This window comes from Vombatus ursinus, unplaced genomic scaffold, assembly GCF_900497805.2.
Source record: "Vombatus ursinus unplaced genomic scaffold, bare-nosed wombat genome assembly UNPS02014959.1, whole genome shotgun sequence".
NCBI classification, from domain to species: domain Eukaryota; kingdom Metazoa; phylum Chordata; class Mammalia; order Diprotodontia; family Vombatidae; genus Vombatus; species Vombatus ursinus.
Window position 1 is genome coordinate 6,122,531 of NW_020954737.1, and position 23,419 is coordinate 6,145,949.

Here is a 23,419-nt window from a genome sequence, read left to right on the forward strand (position 1 = left end):
AGGTAAGCTCCATGAGGGCGGGGACTTTTTTTTGTCTTTGTATTCCCAGCACCTAGCTTAGTACTGTGCAGGTGTTGTTGTCATTCAATCATTTCAGTTGTGTCCAACTCTTCGTAATTCCATTTGGGATTTTCTTGGCAAATTTACTAGGGGAGGTTAGCATTCCTTCTCCAGCTCATTTTACAGATGAGGAAACTGAGGCAAACAATATCTACTTACAGCTCTTTGACAATGTGCTTTTATTAAATACTAGCTCTGTGTGAAATACTATGCTAAACACTAGAAATACAAAGAAAAAGCAAAAACAGTTTCTGGTCTCAAGAAGCTTACTTACATTTGAATGGGGAAGGCAACATGTATACATATGGGCATATATAAAGATATATAAAAATGTTTTGGTCTGTTTCTTCTTTCACAACATGACTACTATGGAAATATGTTTTACATAATTGCAAATATATAACCTATATCAAATCACTTGCTATCTTAGGAAAGGGAGAGGTGAGGGAAGGAGGAAGAAAATTAGGAAGTCAAAAATTTTTAAATGAATGTTAAAAACTATCTTTATATGTAATTGGAAAAAATACTATAAAAAAAGAAAGTTAAAAAAAAGATTTATATCAAGTAGATACAAAGCAGCCTTAGAGACTAAGGTACTAGGAAGGGGAGATATTCAGCAAAGGCGTCCGGGGGAGGTGATGCTTGAGTCAGTCTTAAAGGAAGTCAGAGATTGTAAGAGGTAGAGATGAAGAGGAAAAGCATTCCAGATATGGGGAATAGCCAGTGCAAAGGTATAAGGATGGGAGAGTCATGTTTAAGACCCATAGACCATATACAGGGAAATAACATCTCAGAAGATGCATAACACAGAGAGAAGGACCAGGTTGTGAAGTGCTTTGAGTACCAAAGAGAAGAGTTCGTATTTGATCCTTCAGGTAACAACAGGGAGCTTCTAGGTGGTATGGTCAAACTTGAGCTATAGGAATATCATTTTGAGAACTGTACGGTGGATTGGAGTGGGAAAATACAAGATGTTGCAAGACTGTTCCAACAGTCCCAGCCAGAGGTGGTGGGGACCTTAACCAGGTGAGTGAAAAGGTGTGAGAATGAAAAACTAGAAGAGACATATATGAAGGATGTTATGGAAATGGAAATGACAAAATCTGGTAAATGATCGCATATGTGTGGTAAGAGAGAGAAGTTGAGGAACACAGAAGAGACTGGATGGATGTGGTATCCTCAACAGTAATAGAGATGTTCAGAAGAGGGGAGAGTTTTGAGGGAAAGATGAATTTTGTTTGGGGTATGTTGAGTTTGAGGTGCCTAAGGGACATACGGTTTGAAATGTCTAATAGGCAATTCATGACGGGGGACTGGAGCTCAAGGGAGAGAGATTAGGAGCAGATATATAGGTCTGATACTCATCTGTACAGGGCAGCTAGATGGCTCATTGAATAGAGCACTGGGCCTAGAGTCAGGAAGACCTGAGTTCAAATTGGGCTTCAGAAAATTAGTAGCTGTGTGACTCTGGCCAAGACACTTAATCTTGTTTGCCTCAGTTTCTTCATCTGTAAAATGAGCTGGAGAAGGAAATGGCCAACCACTCCAGTATCTCTTCCCAAGAACACCCCAGAGACGGTGTGGTCCATGAGGTCATGAAGAGTTAGATATGACTGAACAACAACAATCATTTGCACAGAAATGATTTTGACAATATAAGCCCATAGTGGTTAAACAATGCTTTGTTATCCTTCCTGTCTTGGGCCTATAGAAGAATCATAAAGCCTTTATTAGGCAGAGGTGATAAATACCCAGAGTTCTAGGCCTCAATTTCTTGGTGCCAGCGGTTAACTTAGAATTCTCCATCTGGAGTTATTTGGATCAGGCTCAGGTCTTTGAACTGTTGTTACTTTTGGGGTTTCCATGGGACCCTATTCCATCAATCTGAAAACTTCCTCTCCAAGTCTCAGTCACAAAAATAGCAATTTGATGTTTCTGATTTGTTATTTAAACCTTACCAATATGCTTCTGATTTCCCAAGAGGGCTGCTTGGCTGAGTCTCATTTCTGAAAGGTCTTCTTGGCCCAAAGATGGATTCATTGAATGAATGGATGTAAAAGCATTTACTCTGCATTTATTATGTGCAAAGAATTGTGCCAAGTACTGGAAATACAGAGATGCAAGACTGTCTCCACTTTTGGGAATCTCAAGTCAAGTTAAGCATTTATTAAGCACTTACTGTGTACAAGGCATTGTGCTCACCTTCTAATGGGGAAGAGAACACACATGGGAGGTGGTTTCAGCTGCTCTACAGACTCTTAAGTCCACGGATCTCCACTAGACTGAGTTCTGGGGAACACAGCAGAGGAAAAAGATGACTTGTTTAGCAAGGGAGGGGAGAAGCTATGGGAAGCTTGTGGCAGGGACATGGCTAGTGCTTTTATGTGGGACATTAGTAACACAACCTGAAGCCGCTTGCATATTTATATAACAAAGCCCACCACAGAATGAACCTGCCTCCTAGGGGTCAAGCTTTATTCTCCAGGCCCTTGAAGCCAAAGGACCCCGTGGCAATGGTCAGAACCAAAGATGAGAGAAGATTACAAATGGAATTACCAGAGGAGAGAACCTCAGAGGAATTTGGTGACTTCACAAGTCTTATTCAGAATAAATCCACTCTATTAATCCCAGCCTGCCTCCTGTCTAGCTGTCTTGCCTGGGCTACCTTCCCAGTTTGAAGGAGTGGCTCATAAAAGGCACTGCACTTGTTGAAATGAACAGTTGAACCAAATAAGTCACAGAATCTGAGATTCTTAGTGTTGGAAAGGATCACAAACATCATCTAGTCTAATCTTCTACCTGATTCAGGAGTCCTTCCTGTAGCATTCCTTAACAATGGCCAGTTGGCCCTGAAGATCTGCAGGGATGAGGGGCTCGCTACTTTCCAAAGATCATTCCATTGTTGGATGGCTTCCATTGCTAGAAAGTTTTTTTCCTTATTTTGAAAAAAAAAAACATGACTTACCTAAAACTTCTGGATATACTCTTCCCTGGGTACACTACTCCCTATTTCATGAAATCCCTTCAAATATCTAAAGCCAGAAATCATACCTTTCCTAAATTTCTCCAGAAAAATTGCTGTCATTTTCTGAATGTTCTCTAGTTTTTCCAATGTCCTTTATAAAAACATGGCATCCAGATCATATTCCAGATGTCATCTGACAACAGCAGAAGACAGTGGGATTACTGCCTCTCTTGAGGTGGACCTGCTTCTACTAAGGAAGGCTAAGATTGTATTACTTTTTCTCTTTTTTGGAAGAGCTGTGTCACTGCTGTCTCATATTCTCCTTATGATCAATTCGAACTCCTACTGTCATTCTCCATGAGCCACTGTCCATATCAGCTGTCTGACATCATATGTTTGTGTAAATGATTTTTGGAACCCAAACCTAGGATTTTCCATTGATTCCTGTTTTGCTGTTGTTCAGTTGTTTCAGTCATGTCCAACTCTTTGTGACCTACTTGGGGTTTTCTTGGCAAAGAGCAGTTTACCATTTCCTTCCCCAGCTCATTTTACAGATGAGGAAATTGAGGCAAACAGGGTTAAGTGATTTGCCCAGGGCCACACAGCTAGTAAGTGTCTGAGGCCAGATTTGAACTCAGGTCTTCCTGACTCCAGGCCTGGCCTTCTATAGCCGCTATCCATATAGCCTCCCCGATTCCTGTTTAGCAGTAACCAATACTTTTTACACCTGGGACAAGTAATTCAAAACACTAGCGGGAAAAATGAAGATCCTGGCCCCTCTCAAGGCTGCTATTAGAGAGGTCAGTGGGGTGGGATGGGGAGATGGGGTCAGGCTAGAAAAATGTTCACCTTGGAGTGAATGGCCATCAACTGGAAGAATCAGGTACTATCCCATAGCTTTCTGTTTTAGCTAATTATTCCTACTAAGTACTCTGCTCATTTGTTTCCATGCTGAATACTGCAAGTATTACCAGGGCAACCTAAATTTCATTGTCCTGAGACAACATTCCAGTTGTTCCACCCTAGTTGCAGCTCAGATCTTTGTTATGTGATGTGATACAGCAGAAAAGAGCATAAAACATGGTATCAGGTAACCAGGGCTCCAGTCTCTACTCTGCCACTTATAAGCCCTATGATTTGGGGCCTCAATTTCCTGAACCATAATGGGAATTAGAATACTTGAACTAATACTTGGACCTCACAGAGCTGTTGTAAGGAAAATGTTATGTTTTGGCTTCATGAATGTAAGCTATCATTAATCATCTTTTTAGTGTTAGCCCAAGCATTCCAGTCTGTTGAGATCGCTGTAATAGAATCTTGATCCAAAGCATTAGGTATCCCTTCCCTACTTAGTGTTATAATACACAGATTTAATATAGATGTCTTCTATATCTACCTCCAAGTCATCAATAAACATGAGGAACGAGTCAGAGGGGTAAGGATATTTTATACCACTAAAGACTTGAAATTCCCATGGGACAAATGTTATCAAGGAAAACCCCCAAATGTAAAGTAGATATCTGGTCTTGGAGGAGGTAGACTTTTTGGAGAATGGATCTGCCCAAGAGTGACTGACACTAGAGAAAAGGGGACACCCACATGACATAAAATTTTTGTCTGGCCACAGAGTTAGGCAGCTAGCCCTTCAGTTAAATTTCCATTCTTTCATCAGGAAGAAGACTGGGATTTTTTTGGAAGTCACAGATTTCTCATGTCACCTCAATAGCCCTGAAATGAGTCCGTCTCTCAGAGCTTAGGCCTGCCCTTGGCAACCTGCACAATGCCCAGCTCTGAGAGGCTGAGTAGGAGTCCCTCTGTGCCAGCTTTCTCTTTATCTACAGAAAACAAAAAGCCTGAAATGGCTGCAATGGAGCCAAAGGGCCATGTGAGCAGCAAGAAGACAAATCTGGAACGCTGAAAAGAAACAAACAGTGTAGCAAGGGAAATGCTTGTCTCTGGCCTCGGCTCTGTTTTGACAGCATCATGTCCTACCCTAGTTCCAAAGGGAACTTCTTTTCTCCCTTCTTGTATGAGAAAGCAAGAAAACTAGCAGAAGCATTTAGAAAAAAAGTCCTTCCTGCTTTACTTCTTTTTGTAAATTTTTAAAAATTTATTTATTTATTTTTTAGTTTTCAACATTCACTTCCATAAGATTCTGAGTTCCAAATTTTCTCCCCATTTCTCCCCTCCTCCCACCCCAAGACAGCATGAAAATTGATACAGGCTCTATATATACATTCATATTGACCTGTTTCACTTTCTAAAATAGTTTGATTTGAATTTTCGAATTTTATAAAAATTACCCCCCCCCCAAGTGGAGCAATCATCTCTTTTTTTGTGTGGATATTTTGCAAAAAAACCTTGACATTTTCATCTCTTCTGGAGAAGTGCCATTTTTAAAGCCATTCCTTTCTTCTCAAACAAGATAGCATCCTTTCCTAAAGACTCTACTTTCTCAATACCTTTCTAAAACTATGGACTCCCCACCCCCTACTTTTCAGCTCTCATTTATGTTTTGTCTTCAGCTATTAAAGCTTAACTGTTGTCTTCCTCTCCCCTCCCCTCCCCGTTTAGAGGACAGGGACTGTCTCTGGGCTCGTACTTGGTGTCCCAAAAGTCTTGATGCAGTTGTAAGCTTTAATAGCTATTCAATAGCTTTAATATCAAATAGCTATTAAAGCTTACACCTGCACCAAGACTTTTGGGACGCTCTGTATTTCTATTCCCAGTGCTTAGCACAGTATGTGGCACATAGTAAGCACTTAATAAATGCTTGTTGTCTAGTCCAACCAACATAGAATACAGCAGGCCTGCACAACCTGTGGGCCCGCCAAAGATTTTGGAAGACCTGTGAAATATGTAGGGGAAAACATCCCTTACATTTTTCTGTGTGCCGGGAAATCCTTTGGCATGGCCACGGGCCACTTTTGGCCTGCAGGCTGCAGGTTGTGTAGGCCTAGAATACAGCATGGACACTATACTGCTATAAATGCAGTCCAAGACTATTTCCTTCTATTTAAGCCTTCCTACAATTGTGCAATGTGGCCTGAAGGTGACTCTGAGTCCTTAAAGGCTCTGCCAGGGAAGCCCAAAGTCTAGCAGGTCCCACTGAGCTTAAGAAGCTTCAAACAAAAGCCCAGAGATGGACACTGATCTGTCTTCTGAAATTTCTCAAGGTTCACAATCTTGGTGTTATTTTTAACCCCTCACCCTCTCTCACCCCACATGTCCAATCAGTCTGATCATGGCACTCTACTAACTCAGTAAACCCCAGTGGTATGCTGTCCCCTCCAGGATTAAATATAAAATCCTCTGTTTGGCTTTCAAAACTCTCCATAACTGGCCCCTTCCTACATCTCTCCACTTCTACAATCCAGTAACACTGGCCTCCTTGCTGTTCCATGCATGTGATATTCCATCCACTGACTTGGTACATTTTCCCCGACTGTCCCCTATGCCTGGAACAACAATCTTACCTCCTTACATGGACCTCTCCATGGCCTCCTTTACATCTCAGCTGAAGTCCTACAAGATGCCTTTGCCAGTTGTCCTTAATTCTATGTCACCTTTATCCTGTATATATTTTGTTTGAATGCTGTCTCTCCTATTAGATGGTGAGATCCTTGGAAGCAACAATTATTTTTTGCCTTTCTTTGTATACCCAGAGCTTAGCATAGCGCCCGGCAATAAATGCTTGCTAACTTGATTTCACTAGCCAAATCCCATTATTTCTGCCTCCAGAACAGCTACCATACATGTCGTCTTACTACCCACATAATCACATTCAGACCCTCATCACCTTCACCTGGACTATATTACTATATTATATAGCATAATATAGTATAGTATGGTATAGTACAGTACAGTATGGCATGGTATGGTATGGTACGGTATGGTATGGTATGGTATGGTATGGTATAGTATAGTATAGTATAGTATAGTATAGTATAGTATAGTATAGTATAGTATAGTATAGTATAGTATAGTATAGTATAGTATAAACCAGGGGTGGGGCACCTGGGAGATTTGTTCTGTGAAGTTTAGATTCAGTCAAAAGGCCACACTTGAGGACCTAGAGGGCCACATGTGGCCTCAAGGCCGCACTATATTATACAGCCTTCTACCTTATCTCCCTTCTTCAAGCTATCCTTCTTCACACAGCTGTCAGAGGAATTGTCCCTAAGTACAAGTTGGACCATGTCACCGACCTATTCATTAAACTCAAGTGGCAACCCATTACATATGGGAAAAACAAAAATGTCTCTGGCATTTAATCTCTCTTTCTCCCCTTCCTACACTCTAAATAAATAAAATAAAACAAAACATAGATAATATTAAAATGTGGGTTTTTAAGGCAATATGCAGTATATTGATTACCATCCAGACAAACTGGTCTTCTTTCTGTTCCTCCCACACAACACTCCATCTCCCAACTCTCTTCTTTTTCTCTAGTTGTTTCCTGTGAATGCAATGTACTCCCTCTTTGTCATGACTTCTAAGCTGCCCTGACTTCCTTCAGACTTCAGCACAAGCACATGAATCCCTTCCTGAACCTTCTAACTTCTAGTGCTCTTTTCAAAAATATATATGTATATATGTATAAATGTATGTGTATATATATTATATATGGTATACATTAATTATTTAGATATAGATATACATATAGACACATTGCATCTTCCAATAGAACATAAGCTCCTTAAGAGAAGGCTTTCATTTTTGCCTTTGTATCATCATCATTAAGCATGGTACCTGGCACACAGTAGGCACTTAATAAATACTTGGGGCAACTAGATGGCAAAGTGGATAGAATACTGGGCCTGGAGTCAGGAAGATTCATCTTCCTGAACTCAAATTTGGCCTCAGACACTTACTAGCTGTGTGACTCTAGGTAAGTCATTTAACCCCGTTTGCCTCAGTTTCCTCATCTGTAAAATGAGCTGGAGAAGGAAATGGTAAATCACTCCAGTATCTTTGCCAAGAAAACCTCAAGTGGGGTCACAAAGCATCAGACACAAATGACTGAATGACAAAAATAAATGCTTGTTAGTTGGTTGATCTGAAGAACAGAGTAACCAAGTTTAGAAAGCTTCACTGCCTTACTATAAGGTGGTAACTTTTTTGGATTACCCTTAACTTGACAAGAATGTCTTAGTAAAATGAGGAGAGGGTCAATCTCATATAGGGATGGGGGCCACTATGTTATACATAAGGATCCTGGAGGGCTGCTGCATATTGAGTTAGAAACCCACATTTTAATATTATCTATGTTTTATTATATTTTTATTTATTTTGTTAAATATTTCCCAATTCCATTTTAATCTGGTTTGTTAGTCTCTTAATCTGGCTGTACTTGGGAATGTTGTGGGCTGCATCCAGCCTGTGGTCCATGTGTCTTACATCTCTGATTTACACCAGTGAAAGAATAACCTAAAGCGATGAAAAACACAGATCCTCTGAAAACACAGACGGTGTCAGTACCTTACAGCAGCATTATTGCTTTCTTGAGCTTGTGGTCAGCAAAGCACTCCAGATCTTTTCCATACCAACTGATGCTATTAAGCCAGGTCTTCCTGCACTTCTACAATTGATTTTTTTAACCCACGTTCAGGACTTTATATTCATTTATTGTTGTTCAGTCAGTTCAGTTGTGTCCAACTCTTCATGACCCCATTTGGGGTTTTCTTGGAAAAGATACTGAAGTGGTTTGCCATTTCTTTCGCCAGCTCTTTTTTTTTTACAGATGAAGAAACTGAGGCAAGTAGCGTTAAGTGATTGCCCAGAGTCACCCAGTAAGTGTCTAAGGTGAGATATGAGCTTGGGAAGATGAGTCTTCCTGACTTTATATTCATATCTAACACATTTTATCTTATTACACATGGCCTATAGTTCTAGCTTATAGAAATCTTTTTGGAACTTGATCTTCCATCCACTTTAATAACTATTCCTCTCAACACTGAATCTTCTGCTAATATGATACACATGCGATCTATATAGTCATCTAAGTTACCAGTTAACAGAGACAGGGGCAGATAGACTCCCGGGATACACTAACAGGTACCTTTCCCTTCAAGTTGATATGAATGCATTTAAAAAAAATTCCACTTGATCAGCCAGCTAGGAATTCACCTAACAATGAGTGCTATCATAGAATCTACAAGTCACTATTTTATCCATCTGGATTAAACATCCATCATAAGAAAAAAGTTTTGCAAATGGCTGTTGAAATCAAGAGACATTGTCTATGACTTCCTCCTGAGCAATTCTATTCTTCAATTAAATTCATCTAATATTTATTAAGCTCTGATTGATTTAAGGGCACTCGCCTTGGCACTGGGTGGGGCACTACCTGCTTTCCACCATCCACCTCCAAAACATCTTCCCTCTTCTTTATCTCATTCCCAACATACCCCCAAATCTCTTTCTAATCTCTTTAAAATTTTTGTAATTGTCAGCCGATCCCTTGCCTTTGGCATTCTTAAGACCATTCCGGACACTTATTTGTATTCTTGGTTATATGAGACTAAGGGAATGTAGTGTGGTATAATAAGGAACACTGGTTCTGGAGTCAAAGATCTGGGTTCAAATTTCGCCTCTGATTCTTAAGAGCTGCATGACTACAGGCAAGTCAAAGCCTTCCTGGACTGAAATTTCCTCATCCATGAATGATGGACTAAAAGATGGTTTCTAAGGATCCTTCTATTTTGATCTCTCATCCTATGAGTTTTTGAAAGGTCCTACTACAGGTTATGATAGTTTCAGGACAGGGTAGGCAAGAGGTGCAGTGAACAGAGCACCAGGCCTGAAGTCAGGAAGATCTGAGTTCAAATCAGCTTCACCTTTCTAGTTGTGTGACCCTGGGCAAGTCACTTAACCCCTATTTGCCTTAGTTCCTCATCTGTAAAATGGGGACACACTGGAGAAGGAAATGGCAAACCACTCCAGTCTCTCTGCCAAGAAGCAGATATGACTGAATGACTGAAGAACAACAAAGGGAAGACCTGAGTTCAAATTCGACCTCATACAGTTGCTAGCTGTGAGACCCTGGGCAAGTCATTTAACCTCTGTTTGCCTCAGTTTCTCAACTGTGAAGTAGGGATAATAATAGTACCTATCTCCCAGGATTGTTGTGAAGATCAAATGAAATAATATATGTAAAGTACTCAGCACAGAGCCTGGCACAGAACAGTCTCTCAATAAATAGACCTTCCCTTCCTCCTGCCCTTTCCTTGTATACTCAGGAATCTTTACAGTGGACAATACCCTTAGAGTATAGGTTAAAAATTAAAGGAACAGTGTCAGCCTGAAGGATACCAATCTAGACATGCACACAGTGTATCAGTCTGGAGTCTGAAGCTCTTTAACATCTTCCCCAGTGACTGGGGTGATAGAATAGAGGCCCCGGAGTTTGGATTCAGTCAAAGGGGCCTTGAGGACCTAGAGGGCCACATGTGGCCTCCAGACCACAGGTTACCCACCCCTAGACTGTGTTCAGGAAATCCACAGAAGATACCAAAGTGGAGGACAGGACGTAAATTAAGAAAAGGACTTATGCAAATTAGAAAGGAGACCAGAAGCTTATAGAACGATAATTGATGGTTACGAGTGCCCTAATGGGCCAGGGAATGGGAACTTACTGTGTCACCAATTTTTAGGTCTCCGCATTTCCTCTGACCTGGATAGGACAAACCATCTTGGCAGGTGGCTATGAAGGTGAGGCCAAGATCCTCAGGATTATCCCAGACGGACAGCTCCACTTTGGATCTGATGCTCTGAAAGGGAGGAAGGAAAAAGAAACATAACCAGGTTAGCAGAACGGACAAATGAAGTTATCTCACTTTCACATTCCCTATTCCTGTTATGCCTTTCCCTTACATTTTGGTGAGACTAAGTTCTACCTTCAGCAGCTAGGTGGCCCAGTCGATACGGTGTTGAACCTGAAGTCAGGAAGACTCATCTTCATGAGTTCAAATTTGGCCCCTAGGGGCAGCTAGGTGGAGCAGTGGATAGAGCTCTGGCCTTGGAGTCAGGAGAATCTGAGTTCAAATCTGACCTCTGACACATAACACTTACTAACTGTGTGACTCTGGGCAAGTCATTTAACCCCATTGCCTAACAAATCCCCCCCCCAAAAAAACAATGAAATTTGGCCCCTGACCCTGGGCTACTGGTGGTCTCAGTTTCCTCATCTGTAAAATGAGATAGAGAAGGAAATGGCAAACCACTCTAATATCTTTGCTAAGAAAATCCCAAATGGGGTCATAGAGAGTCAGAAACGACTGAACAACAAAAATTATATCCTTCCAAGCCCAGCTGTGATGATACCTTCTCCAAGAAGGCTTCCCTCATCACCCAGCCAGAAGGGATTCTGCTTAGGAAAGAACCCTGACTCTGGAGTCATAGCCTACTTCTGATGCTCACTAGCCATATGACCTTAAGTAAGTCACTTAATCTCCCTATGCCTTAGTTTCCTCATCTAGGGAAAAAAAAGCAGAGGCTGGACTAGATGGCCTCTCAGGTCACTTCAAATTCTGGATCTGTGAGCCTAAGACTCCTCCCTCTTTTACTTTGCATGACACTTATACCTCCTGCTCTGCATTAAATTTGTGTATTTGTGGTTGTCGCTTCAGTTGTATCTGACTCTTTGTGACCTCATTTGGGGTTTTCTTGGCAAAGATACTGGAGTGATCTGCCATATCCTTCTCCAGCTCATTTTACAGATGAGGAAACTGAGGCAAACAGAGTTAAGTGACTTGCCCAGGGTCACACAGCTAGTAAGTGTCTGAGGCTGGATTTGAACTCAGGAAGATGAGACTTCCTGACTCCAGGCCCGGCGCTCTGTGCACTATGGTGCCCTTAGCTGCCTCTTGTGTACTTGTACTCTTCCTCATTAAGCGATAATCTCCTTAAGGGCAGCAATCACCTTTGTATCTCCCTCCCTACAAAAGTGGGTTCCGTGCACATAGCACATGACCAACCTATGCTTCATTGAATTGAAACTCATCATGTTCTTCCTAAGCTCAAGGTTTGTGTAGCTCCCTTCAACTCCAAATCCCATATTCCAAGGAAAGAGAACAGCAACTTAGATTTGTAATTTCTCTTCAGCAACCTGGTCTGAAAGCATCCACCCAATTAGAATGAAAAAGCGATTGTGGCTTGAGAGGCCCGCAGACATGGAGATGTAGTCTAGGAGGCTCTCTCCCAAGTACAAGGAAGGAGGATGGAATGGCTTCAATGGGAATCTAAGTTCCACACAATCATGAACGTGAAATTTTGTTCTATATTCCTCAACAAAGATGACAGAGATATAGCCCCTGCTCTCAAGTAGCTTACAATTTAATTGAGAAAGGGATAAAACTTGTGCATTAAATATAATTAGAAAAAAAAAGTCTTAAAGATGAATCTACTATCACTTCAAATAGTGCCAAATGCAATTTTTAAATAAATACACTGGATCTTATGATTCAGTGAGGCATAGTAGCAAAAACCCTGATTCTAGAGTCCAGGGATCCAAACTTAAATCCTATCTCCATTCTTTGATAGCATAAAGTTTATCACTATGAATATGTTGATGCGTATTGAATTTTTGTTTCTGTCTTTGACTTCCCTGAGACGTAACTTCATTAGTGGGATGGCTGGAGCAAAGGATATGGCTAGTTTAGGCACTATTCTTGTATGCATTATTCCCAACTGATGTCCCCAAACACTGGACCCACACAGAGCATCACCAACACTGAACTGGTGGGCCTGTCTTCCCACTCACCCAACTCGATCCTTGCTGTTTTCTGTCATCTTTGTTAATTTGCATGGTGTAAAATAAAAACTCAGTTATTTTAATTTGCATTTCTCTTTTTTTCTCTTACTATTAAGTGACTTCAAGCTTTCATTGGAGTCATTTAAAGTTTTAAAATCTATGATTCTCTGACCTTTTGGAACAGCTGGGTGGCACAGTGGATAGAGTGCTGTGCCTGGAGTCTGAAAGACTTTTCTCTGAGTTTAAATCTGGCCTCAGACACTTATTAGCCATGTGACCCTGGGCAAGTCACTTAACCCTGTTTGCCTCGATTCCTCATCTGTAGAATGAGCTGGAGAAGGAAATGGCAAATCACTCCAGTATTTTTTGCCAAGAAAACCCCAAATGGGGTCATGGAGAGTCAGATATGACTGATTAACAACAATGACCTTTTGTCTCAAAGACACCAACAATAACTGCCCAGAGGATAGAGCAGAATGAGTTAACTAAACAGTTTTGTGATACCAGAGCTGCTGTGGGTTGTGGATTGGGGAACCAGAGAGATTGATCTTTTTTTTTTTTTAAGGTTGAGGCAAAAAGAAAATATATGTTTTTAAAATGTCGACCATGGTAGTGAGTATTACAATGATGTGACATTGTGAGGTAGCTAGATGGCCAGGGGTAGACACACAAATTCTCTTAGAATCCCTGCTTTCTTCAACATCAGCTCAGGTCCCACCTTCAGGTGACCTTTCTCAGTCTGTTCAGCTGCTAGAGCCTTCCCTTCTAAGGATACCTTTCATCTACACTTTATTCATTTTGTATGTAACTATTTATATACATATTGTCTCCCCCATTGGAATATAAGCTCCTTGGGGGCAAGGGACTATTTTTTGCTTTTCTTTGTCTCCCCAGAACGTAGCATAGTGCCCGGCACCTACAAGTGCTTTAAAATGCTTGTTGGCTGACACTTATGTGTACGGGAAAGAGATATTGAAGGTATACTAGAGAGAAAAGAGGTCATCCAGGAAAACAGACACGTGAAAGCTGGAGTCCTGGGGATTACAGGATGACGGGTTAGAAGAGAACATAAGGAGGAAGCATGAGCCTTCACAGCAGGAGCCACTGACTTCCCCACTTGTAGCTGATCCTCATTTTAACAGTCCTTTCTCTATCATTTCCTTTCAGACACATTGCAGTCTCAGCTCCAAACATCACTCTGTCATGGGGAGGCCAGCAGGAGCATACACATCATTGTTGGTTAGGCAGTTGGTGTCAGTGTAGTCTGACTCTTTGTGGCCCCATTTGGGGTTTTTTGGCAGAGATACTAGAGTGGTTTGTCATTGCCTTCTCCAACTCATTTTACAGATGAGGAAACTGAGGTAAACAGGGTTAAGTGACTTGTATATCATATAGCACAAGGAAACCTGAAGACAAAAGGACTGTTGTCAAACTTTAAACATTCTTTTCTAACCAAGAAGATGCTTCTTAGCATCACAGGACATGAGAGCTAGGGGGGACCATAGACAGCTTAGTGGGTCCAGCTTCCTTATTTTCCAGAAAGGGTCAAAAAATTTTTTTGGAGACCAAGAGAGATAAAGTCATATAGTTAGTTAGTGGCGGACCCAGGATTATAACTGAACTCGCTAAGCTTCTCATTCTTTTCTCTATCTCATAGAGCCTGCTTCTTGAGAAGTCTCTCTCCAAGTACTGTAGAAAATATACCATCAGCTGTAAACTTGGCTCCTATTCTAGAGGCTGCTACCCTCTACAGCTCCCCGGCCCCCCATACCTTCCCTCACTTACTGTCAGCGATCACTGTAACAGATGCCTTCTGGTATGATGTCTGGGAGACAACACCTCTGAACATAAATGATGGCATCAAGATGCAGAGTAAGACATACATTTTTGGACACAGTGTAGGAATTTTTCACTTGATCATGATTATTATTTGTTTTCTTTTTTTCTCAATGAGGGAATGGGAGGCCGAGGGAGGATGAGGTAGTAAGAAAGAGGGAGAAAAGAAAGAGGGTCACTGAAGCATCTTTAAAAAAAATACAGAAGGGAAGGAAGGAAAGAGGCACTGACAAGCAGGACAGCTTTGAAAGTTACAGAACAAATGTATTACATTCTTAAAAAGAAATACAAACTAAATGCATGTGTATAACCTGTATCAAATTGCTTACCCTCTCTCAGGGATGGGGAAGAGGAAGGAGGGAGAGAAAGAATTTGGAACTCAAAATTTTTTAAAAATGTAAAAAATTGTTTTTACATATAATTGAGAAAAATAAATTATTATCAAAAACAAAAGAAAAGAAATGTAAGCTGTACCAACAGAGATTTGCAGTTTTGTGTATAGTCCTCTTTTTCTGTTCTACTTTTTATATGGAAATTAGCACTTTGTTTAGTGTTTGTTAAGTTCAAAATAAAAATAAATAAATACAGTTGTTTAAAAAAATGTCTAGGATAAGGTCATATGACTGAAGAGATAGAGCCATGGTCAAGTTACGGTAATAAATGTTTATTGAGCTCCCTAATGGTTAGTTAGCACTATATATGGTGCTCTGTATATGTGGGTGTGAGTCTGCGTGTGAGTGCGTGTGTGTGTTAAGGGAGTGGGGCTGGGATACCAGAAAAGTAGATCAAGTTCCCACCCAGTAAAGATTTATAGAGCTAAATGTCAGTTCTATCTAAGCAACTCCTCTATTATAAGGGGCAGGGATGCCAAACAGTTCAAGTGAGACAATGTATATTAAAAGCTCCCCAAACCTGGAAGTGTTACAGAAATACTAGCTGTTATTATTACTGCAACAATTATTTTTATAATAAAAGTAGTTTAATGCCATAATTAACAAGGCATCCTTTGTAAAAATTTCAAATTTTACCCAGAATTTAAGCTTATCTTTCTGGTAAAACAGTGGGTCTACTCTTGGCCACTAAGGATGTGAGCTAGGTCAGTTACAATTCTCCTATATCTCCAACATCAGCTCAGGTCCCACCTTCAGGTGACCTTTCTCAGTCTGTTCAGCTGCTAGAGCCTTCCCTTCTAAGGATACCTTTCATCTACACTTTATTCATTTTGTATGTAACTATTTATATTCTGATTACTGCAAAATTCTGATTATGCAAAACTTGATGGGAGAAATAAAGAAATTTTGAACAGAAACAGAATCTTTGCCATTAAATTCAACTTGAGGCTTGGAGTGGAGAAAAAGGTGAGGTATTCAGACTTCCTCTAACCTAAAGACCCAAGAAAATTTTTTTGAGGCTCAAAATTTTGGTGGAAGCCAAAGCTGTGTTTTCAATGGTATGGTAATCCAACGCAGATTAACAACTTTTATGCAATTTGTCCTCTTAAGAGAATTGCATATGGCACCAAGAAGTTAGGTGACTTCCCCAGAATCCCACACTCAGTATGTGTCAGAGACAAGACTTAAACTCAGGTCCTCCTAACTTCAAGGCCAGCTCTCTATCTGCCTGTCAAATTTGTGGAAATCAAAATGGAGTTTCTGGACCTTGGTATTGCTCTGAATTACATCACTAGCCTGATGGGGGGAGGCAGAGGATTCTCCCTCCATCTCCCCAACTCACTCTCAGAAAGCTTAATCTGCATTAGAGATTCCTGGGTTTCTTACTGGAAGTGATATTCCTGTGGCAGAAACTGAACATACAATTCATACCAGCTGTTTTTCCCCCAAACTGCCCAGTCACTCTGAAACTGTTTAGCCTCCACATCATTATTAGTTCCAAGGACAAACTCCAATTTGCTATTCAAGTGACTCCTACCAGGCTAATCTCTAAAATAAATGCCCATATAAGAGGTTTCATTCATCATGGGGCTTAGCGGAAGTGATGGGCAAAATGTCATAGGTTTAAAGGCTGCTAAGTGGTGGGTCAGTTTAGGACGCATCTGTAGCTGTCCAAAGCCCCAACCATGAGGGTGGGTGGAAACAGACTTCGTGGTAATAACAAAAGAACAGAAAAACATTCACTAGGGCAAAAATATATCATGGTCTTCAACATTACTCTTAATATTAAACTGTTTGTCCAATCCTCTAATCTTAAGGAAAAAATTTACAGTGATGTTTCACTAAACAATGACTTCCTTTTCTGAGTTTCATTCAATGCCTTACATAGCTGTATTTGTGTATGTCTGTCTGTGCATTCACGTGCATTAGATCCAGAGAAAAGACGCTCACTGTTGCCACTAGTAAATACACTAAAGAATTTCACAATCCTTTGGTCATTACTTGGCACTTTCTGAGTTTTAAAGGATTGGTCAAACTGTAAGAAAAATTATATATGTAAATCAAAGTACTGAATTAAAGATGTTGCCCTTCATGAAAGAGGAGAGGCTTGGAGTCTGCCAAAACAAACTCCAGATACATCCTTTTCCCTCTCCCCAAAACCCAGCCAAAGGCCACAGCCATTTTCTCCATTACATTTACTCCAACAAAAATGTTTTTAAAATATCCCAATAAATCACTTTCCAGCGACTGAGCAGAGGTAAGAGACTACACCCATACTTAGTCATACATGTGTAAGTCACTATAAAATGCACTGCAAAGCTTCTTGGGCATTAAAGGAACACACAGACATAAACAGTCCAGCTCAGAGTACAACAATTTAATCCTGGGGTGGAAGAGAAAAACCAAAGAGTAATGAAAGAATAGAATAACAGACATGTTAGAGGTAGAAGGAATTTTAGAGTTTGTGTAGCTCGATGCTCTTATTTTACAGGGAGGGAAAGTGAGGCCACAGAGGTAAGGAGATTAAGCCTAGGTCCCACAGTTATTAAGCAGGAGAAGCAGATATGAACTCAGGTCCTCTGACTCTAGGCCAGCGCTCTCTCCACTATAGCACACTGTCACTTTCTGAGTACTATACACTTCTGCAGCTAGTTGAAGTTTAGAATACATACATACATACAAACGCACATATATAATATACATACATATACACACACACACACATATGACCTAGAAAAGTACAAGGGTACATTCAGCAACAGGATTTCCCTTTTAGGGAAATCAGGAGCAAAAAAAGACAGGTCTGTTGAGGCAGCCTAGCATAAGGGTAAGAGTACAGCATTTGAAATCAGAGGACCTGGGTTCTAATTCTAGTTCTTTTACTTGTTACCTGTGTGAGCTTAACCACTATGGATCTTATTTTCTTCATTTTTAAAATGAGGGCATTGGACAAGATGATCCTACTGGTTATAAATCTACACATATTAAGCACATTTACACACACACACACACACACTCAGAACTTCACTCCAAGCATTTTGCAGCTTTACATTTCAGCATATAATATCATTCATCAAAACTGCCACTGAATTCCTATAGTCCGCCAAGCCACTGTTAATAGATAATGTGTGAGCCATCCTCCAATGACTGAGTTGCATACATGAGTTCATCTGTAAGTCAGTTGTTTAGAACTCAACTTCCCACAGAAATAAAGAGGCAGCTGGGACGCCAGCTGGCCCATGGAAGCCCACTCAATTCACAATACAGCTGAACTATAGTACTATTAAATCTAATATTATAGTGTCTTGTTTTTCATTGGAAGAACACATGGCTAATTCCAAAAGGGAAGGCAGTGAGATGGTGTAATGGATAGAGTTCTGGGCTTAGTATCAGTAAAACTTGATTAGACATTTACTAGACATTTACTAGAAACGTGACCATGAAGAAGTCACTTAATCTCTCACAGACTCAATTTCCTGATCTGTAAAAATGAGAGGTTTGATTCAATGGCAAACATTAATCAAATACCAATTATGTGCAAGACACTGCATTGGACTATGAGAATACAAATACAAAACCCAAAACAGGATGGTGCCTAGCCTCAAGGAGTTTACATTCTTCTTGGAGAATACAACATTCACATAATAGGTAAGTATAATATGAGGAGCATCAGAGCTCTAGCAATTGGGGGTGGGGACGTGGGAGGGTCAGAAAAGGTTTTGCAAAGGAAGTGGCATTTGACCTGGGCCATAAAGGAAGCTAAAACTTTGAAGAGGCAGAGGTGAAGAGAGAGTGTTCTAGATATGGGAGATAGCTTACAGAAATAGAGATAGAACACTGAGTTAGAGTAACAGGTATAATCCAGTTTGGCTGGATCACAGCCTTATACACAAACACCACTCCAAGCATTCTGCAGCTTTACATTTCTGCATTTAATATTCATCAAAACTGCCACTGAATTCCTACAGTCTTCCAAGGCACTGCTAATAGATAGTGCAGGCTAATTTCAAATTGTGAATGAGTTACATACAGCCTCTTTCACAAAATACAGGAGTAATACAGAAGAAGTCTGGACAGCCATTTTATGGGGGGCTTGAAGTTTAGGAGTTTCATTTATCTTGGGGGGAGGGGCAATAGGGAAGGTAAATAGGGAAGTGCTATGGGCAAACCCATACTTTGGAAAGATTAGTTTGACAACCATATGGAGAAAGGGTTGAGAGGAGAGAGAGCAGAAGCAGAAGGGCCAATTAGAAGGTTATTGTAATAGTCCCCACCCCTGGCCTTGAGGCTACGTGTGGCCCTCTATGTTCTCAAGTGCAGCCCTTTACCCATGTGATAGTTCAATTGTTTGATAATAAGGACCCCAACTAGTTTGGTGGCCAGGTGAGTAGATAGAAGGAGATATATGGTGGTGAAATCAATAAGACTTGGCAATTTATTGGATGTTAATAGTGAAGGAGAGCAAAAAATCGAGAATGATTCAGAGGTCACTATCTCGGACAACGAAGGATGGCAACAGAAATAGAGAAGTTTGGAAAAGGATAGATTTAAAAGGAAGAAACAGTGATTTCCATTTTAGACCCAGGAATTTTCTACTGTGCCATATACTCTGATCAATTTTCACATACCACAGGCAAAGAAATCTCTAAGCACAGGGAAAGCAACATTTTCCTGGTTGCTATGACTCATGGTTGCTGCTGGCATTTTTGGTTTGGAAGATGAGATCAATGGAGCTACTTTCAGAGGTTCTATGGCTCTCCTAGGGGTTTTTTGTTTGTTTTGTTTTTACTATATTCTATGGTTTTAATTTTCAATGTAATTCAATATAGAACTCTATCCTAGCTACTAGAGGAAAGATAAGACAATACCTGGCCAAAGTATAGTAGGTGACACCAAACTGTGATACCAATACACTAAATATGACATAAAATTATACAAAAGTGAACAAGATAGGTATAAATTACAAAGCCCAAGGAAAGACAGGCCATTCTTGGCATGGATTTCAGTCTTGTGTATCAAATTCTCTCTTCCTAAAGAGAAGGGCATTAAGGGAGAGATTCCACTTGGTTTGAGAAATTCAGATCTGTGCATCAGACTAGTGCTTGTAACTCAAAATAGTCAGATTGTTGCTTTTACTACTTTAGAATACCAGAGAGGCAAACAAATAGATAGAGAGGGAGATAGACAGATGGAAGGAAAGAGATGAAGACAAACAGATGGAGGAGATAGATAGATGGAAGGAAGGAAGGAGACCAACAGACATAAGACGTGGGGAAGGATGGAAGGATGATAGGAGGAGCAAATTAGAAATATCTCTATTTGTTGTGCAATATAGAAAACCACTTCCTAGCTAAAGCCTAGGGCTATAATGGAAAGTTCAAAGGTTCATACAATAAAGACTTTACAAAGATCAATCTTCCAAGTTCAGCTCCAGAGAAGAAAAAAAATACAACTTCCTCCCATCAGTGCAGAGTTGGGGGACTATGGTTGTGAAATATCATGTATACTGTCAGACAGTCAGTGTGTTTGTTTTGCTAACCCTTTGGAGTTTTTAAAAAATCCATTTAAAATCTTTGTCACAAGGGATAGCTTGCTGAGTAGGGAAAGAAGTGGGATAGATTCAGAAATAAATATGCTATAACATACAAAAGCATCATTAGAAAATTAAGAGTAAAAGAAAACCCCAAATCCTGAAAAACAAAGGTCAGTCCTGCCCTCAGAATTGGAAGTATCATATCACTAAATACGCCTGTGGCTGGCTGAGTCAGCTAAGACTTAGTGCTAATGAAGCCAAGGATTTCCACTTGAACTCCATTGTAGTCTGGTTACCTCCACAACCCCAGATTGTACCTCTAAATCCAGTCGGGGTGAGCATGCAGACCTGATCCATCCTCACTCCTACAGAAAAAGCTAACAACACAGACCCTGCTGCTGATAGCTGAGATACATTACTATTGTGTATGAAGAACCAGCTTCCCGCACATGAGTGTACATGTTGAACATGTCAGATCAGAGCTACTGGTGCTTCCAAAGAACACCTTATATTTTCTTCCTAACCTTGCTAACTATAATTATGGGTATATCCTGCCTACCCTCTGGAGAAGAATGTCAAATAACCAGTTTTGATGGCTATATTAATCATGCATCTCTGCAGAGAATTAGAAGCCTGGTAACAGGACACAGATCTCCTCTATCCACTCCCCCAAGAAATTTTTAAACAATTTATCTTGTTTTCTGCCATTAATAAGTATTTATTTCCCCACCCACCCATTGAAAAGAAAAAAAAAACACTTGTAACAAATATGCCTAGTCAAGCAAAACAAATCCCTGTATTAGCCATGTCCAAAAGTAAATGTCTCGGTCTGTATCTTGAGTTCCTCACCTCTCTGTTAGGAGGCTGGTCATTGTACGGGCTAGCGTTCTTAAGTCTTTCAAAGTTGTTTTTCTGTGCAGTGTTGTTATTGTAGAAATTATTCTCCCGTTTTGCACACTTTACTATTCTTCATAAGTTCATACAGTTCTTTCCCAGGTTTTTTCTGGAACTAACCTTTTTGTCATTACTTGTGGTACAATGGTCTTCCATTACATTCATATACCCTACTTTGCTCAGCCATTGCCCAATTGATAAGCACCCCCTTAGTTTCCAGTTCTTTTTCACTGTAAAAGAGCTGCTGTGAATATTTTTGTACGAGTCTTTTTCCTCTTTTTTTCTCTTAATCATCTCCTGGGGCAGGTGGTGCAATGAATAGAGCTCTGGGCCTTGAAGTCAGGAAGATTCATTTTCCTGAGTTCAAATCCACAGACATTTATTTGCTGTGTGACCCTGGGCAAGTCACTTAATCCTATTTTCCTCAGTTCCTCATCTGTAAAATGAGTTGGAGAAGGAGATGGCAAACCACTCCAGTATCTTTGCCAAGAAAACCCCAGATGGGGTCATGAAGAAGGACATGACCTAACAACAACAACAAATCATCTCCTTTGGGTTTAGGCCTAGTAGTACCCTTGGAATTCTTTAGGAGGGGACTTCACAAGGATCTTTATAGTCTAGAAGACTAAGAACTAGAATTTCCAGATAATACAAAGACCCTTGACCCTCTTCCTCTGTTCAGAACACCAGCCTTCATGCGACCTGTGGAGCCACCAGGACACAACACCAGTCTTCACTGGTCTGACCCATCCTATTACTGTTCAAATTCTGGTTATGATGCAAAAGACATCTTATCACTTCTTGGTTTACTCCTCCTCTGTGGACCTTTTTTTCCTGTACTTTTATTGCTTTGGTCCTCTTTCTCAGCAAATAAGAAGTCAAATAAGCATGGAGTCAGTCAGTCAACAAGCATTTATTGAGCTCCTACTATGTGCCAGGCACTGGGGATACAAAGAAAGGCAAAACCCACCTCTGCCCTCAAGGAGCTAACAATCTAATGGGAAAAGTACTGGATTTAGAGTCAGAGAAGCTGGGTTCAAATCCCAGTTTTGACACTACCCAAATGACCTTAGGCAAGTCAAAACTCCTGAACTATAAAATGAAGGGGTTGGCCTAGATGACATTGAAGGTCCTTTCCATCTATGAACTGAGGGAGAAACAGTGTTAGAGCTCCACCAGGAAACGAAATGTCCAAAGTCTCTCCCCAAGGACACATCTGGAAATTTTCTCACTTAACACAGGCTTAAGAATTTTGCTGACACAGCTCCTCACTATAACTCTACAAGATGATCTGTTTTATAGAAATTGATTTCCCAAATATCTTAGGCCCAACTTAATGGGTTGGAGTATTCTACTCATACAGTCACTGAAGTTTCCTCTGACATAAAAGGTGGGAGAGAGGAGGACAGATGAACTCTATAACCGTTTGGGGCCAAACCTGCATTTGAGGACACTGGCTAGAGAGACTGTTAAAAAAACACTAACATCCTTTTTGGCATGATGGGCAAATTTAGAGATACCTCCACTCCAAATGTTCATATGGATTATTTGTGCCCACCCTGTGGTAGAGCCTTCTGAGCCCATATTGGTCTGATCAGTCACAAGTGGACACGCCATACCTTGACTCTGACATATTGATGTAATTTCAGTCTTCTTTGAGAATGAAGGACAGCCAGTACCAACAACCCATTTTAATTCTGTAGTAATATCCTATGGGGTGGTTTGGTTCCCAGGCTAGCCCACAAAGAAGTCTACTCATACTACAATGAGCCTGAGCTACACCTAGATGGCATGCAAGGTATTGTTTCTAGGGGAAAACGCAGTTTGAATTGCAACTCAGGGTTCCAGAAACAGATTGTTCCCTTTCTTCCCACTCCATACTGAGCAGTGGAGCTGAGCAGGCTCTCAAGGAAGTATGGGGGGAGGAATAGGAGCCCCAAATTTACTGCCAAATCATGTCACCTGAGGTGGGGACAAGTACCTCT

The 23,419-nt window shown here is 40.6% G+C and overlaps 1 protein-coding gene across 1 annotated transcript in view; it reads right to left on the reverse strand.

Moving 5' to 3' along the window:
- The window catches only part of ITGB5 (integrin subunit beta 5), a 191,064-nt gene that overhangs the window by 62,562 nt on the left and 105,083 nt on the right, over positions 1 to 23,419 (reverse strand). The window contains exon 9 of the mRNA XM_027845271.1: positions 10,663 to 10,797. Coding sequence (XP_027701072.1) covers positions 10,663 to 10,797 — 135 coding nt within the window. The remainder of the gene's footprint in view (positions 1 to 10,662; positions 10,798 to 23,419) is intronic.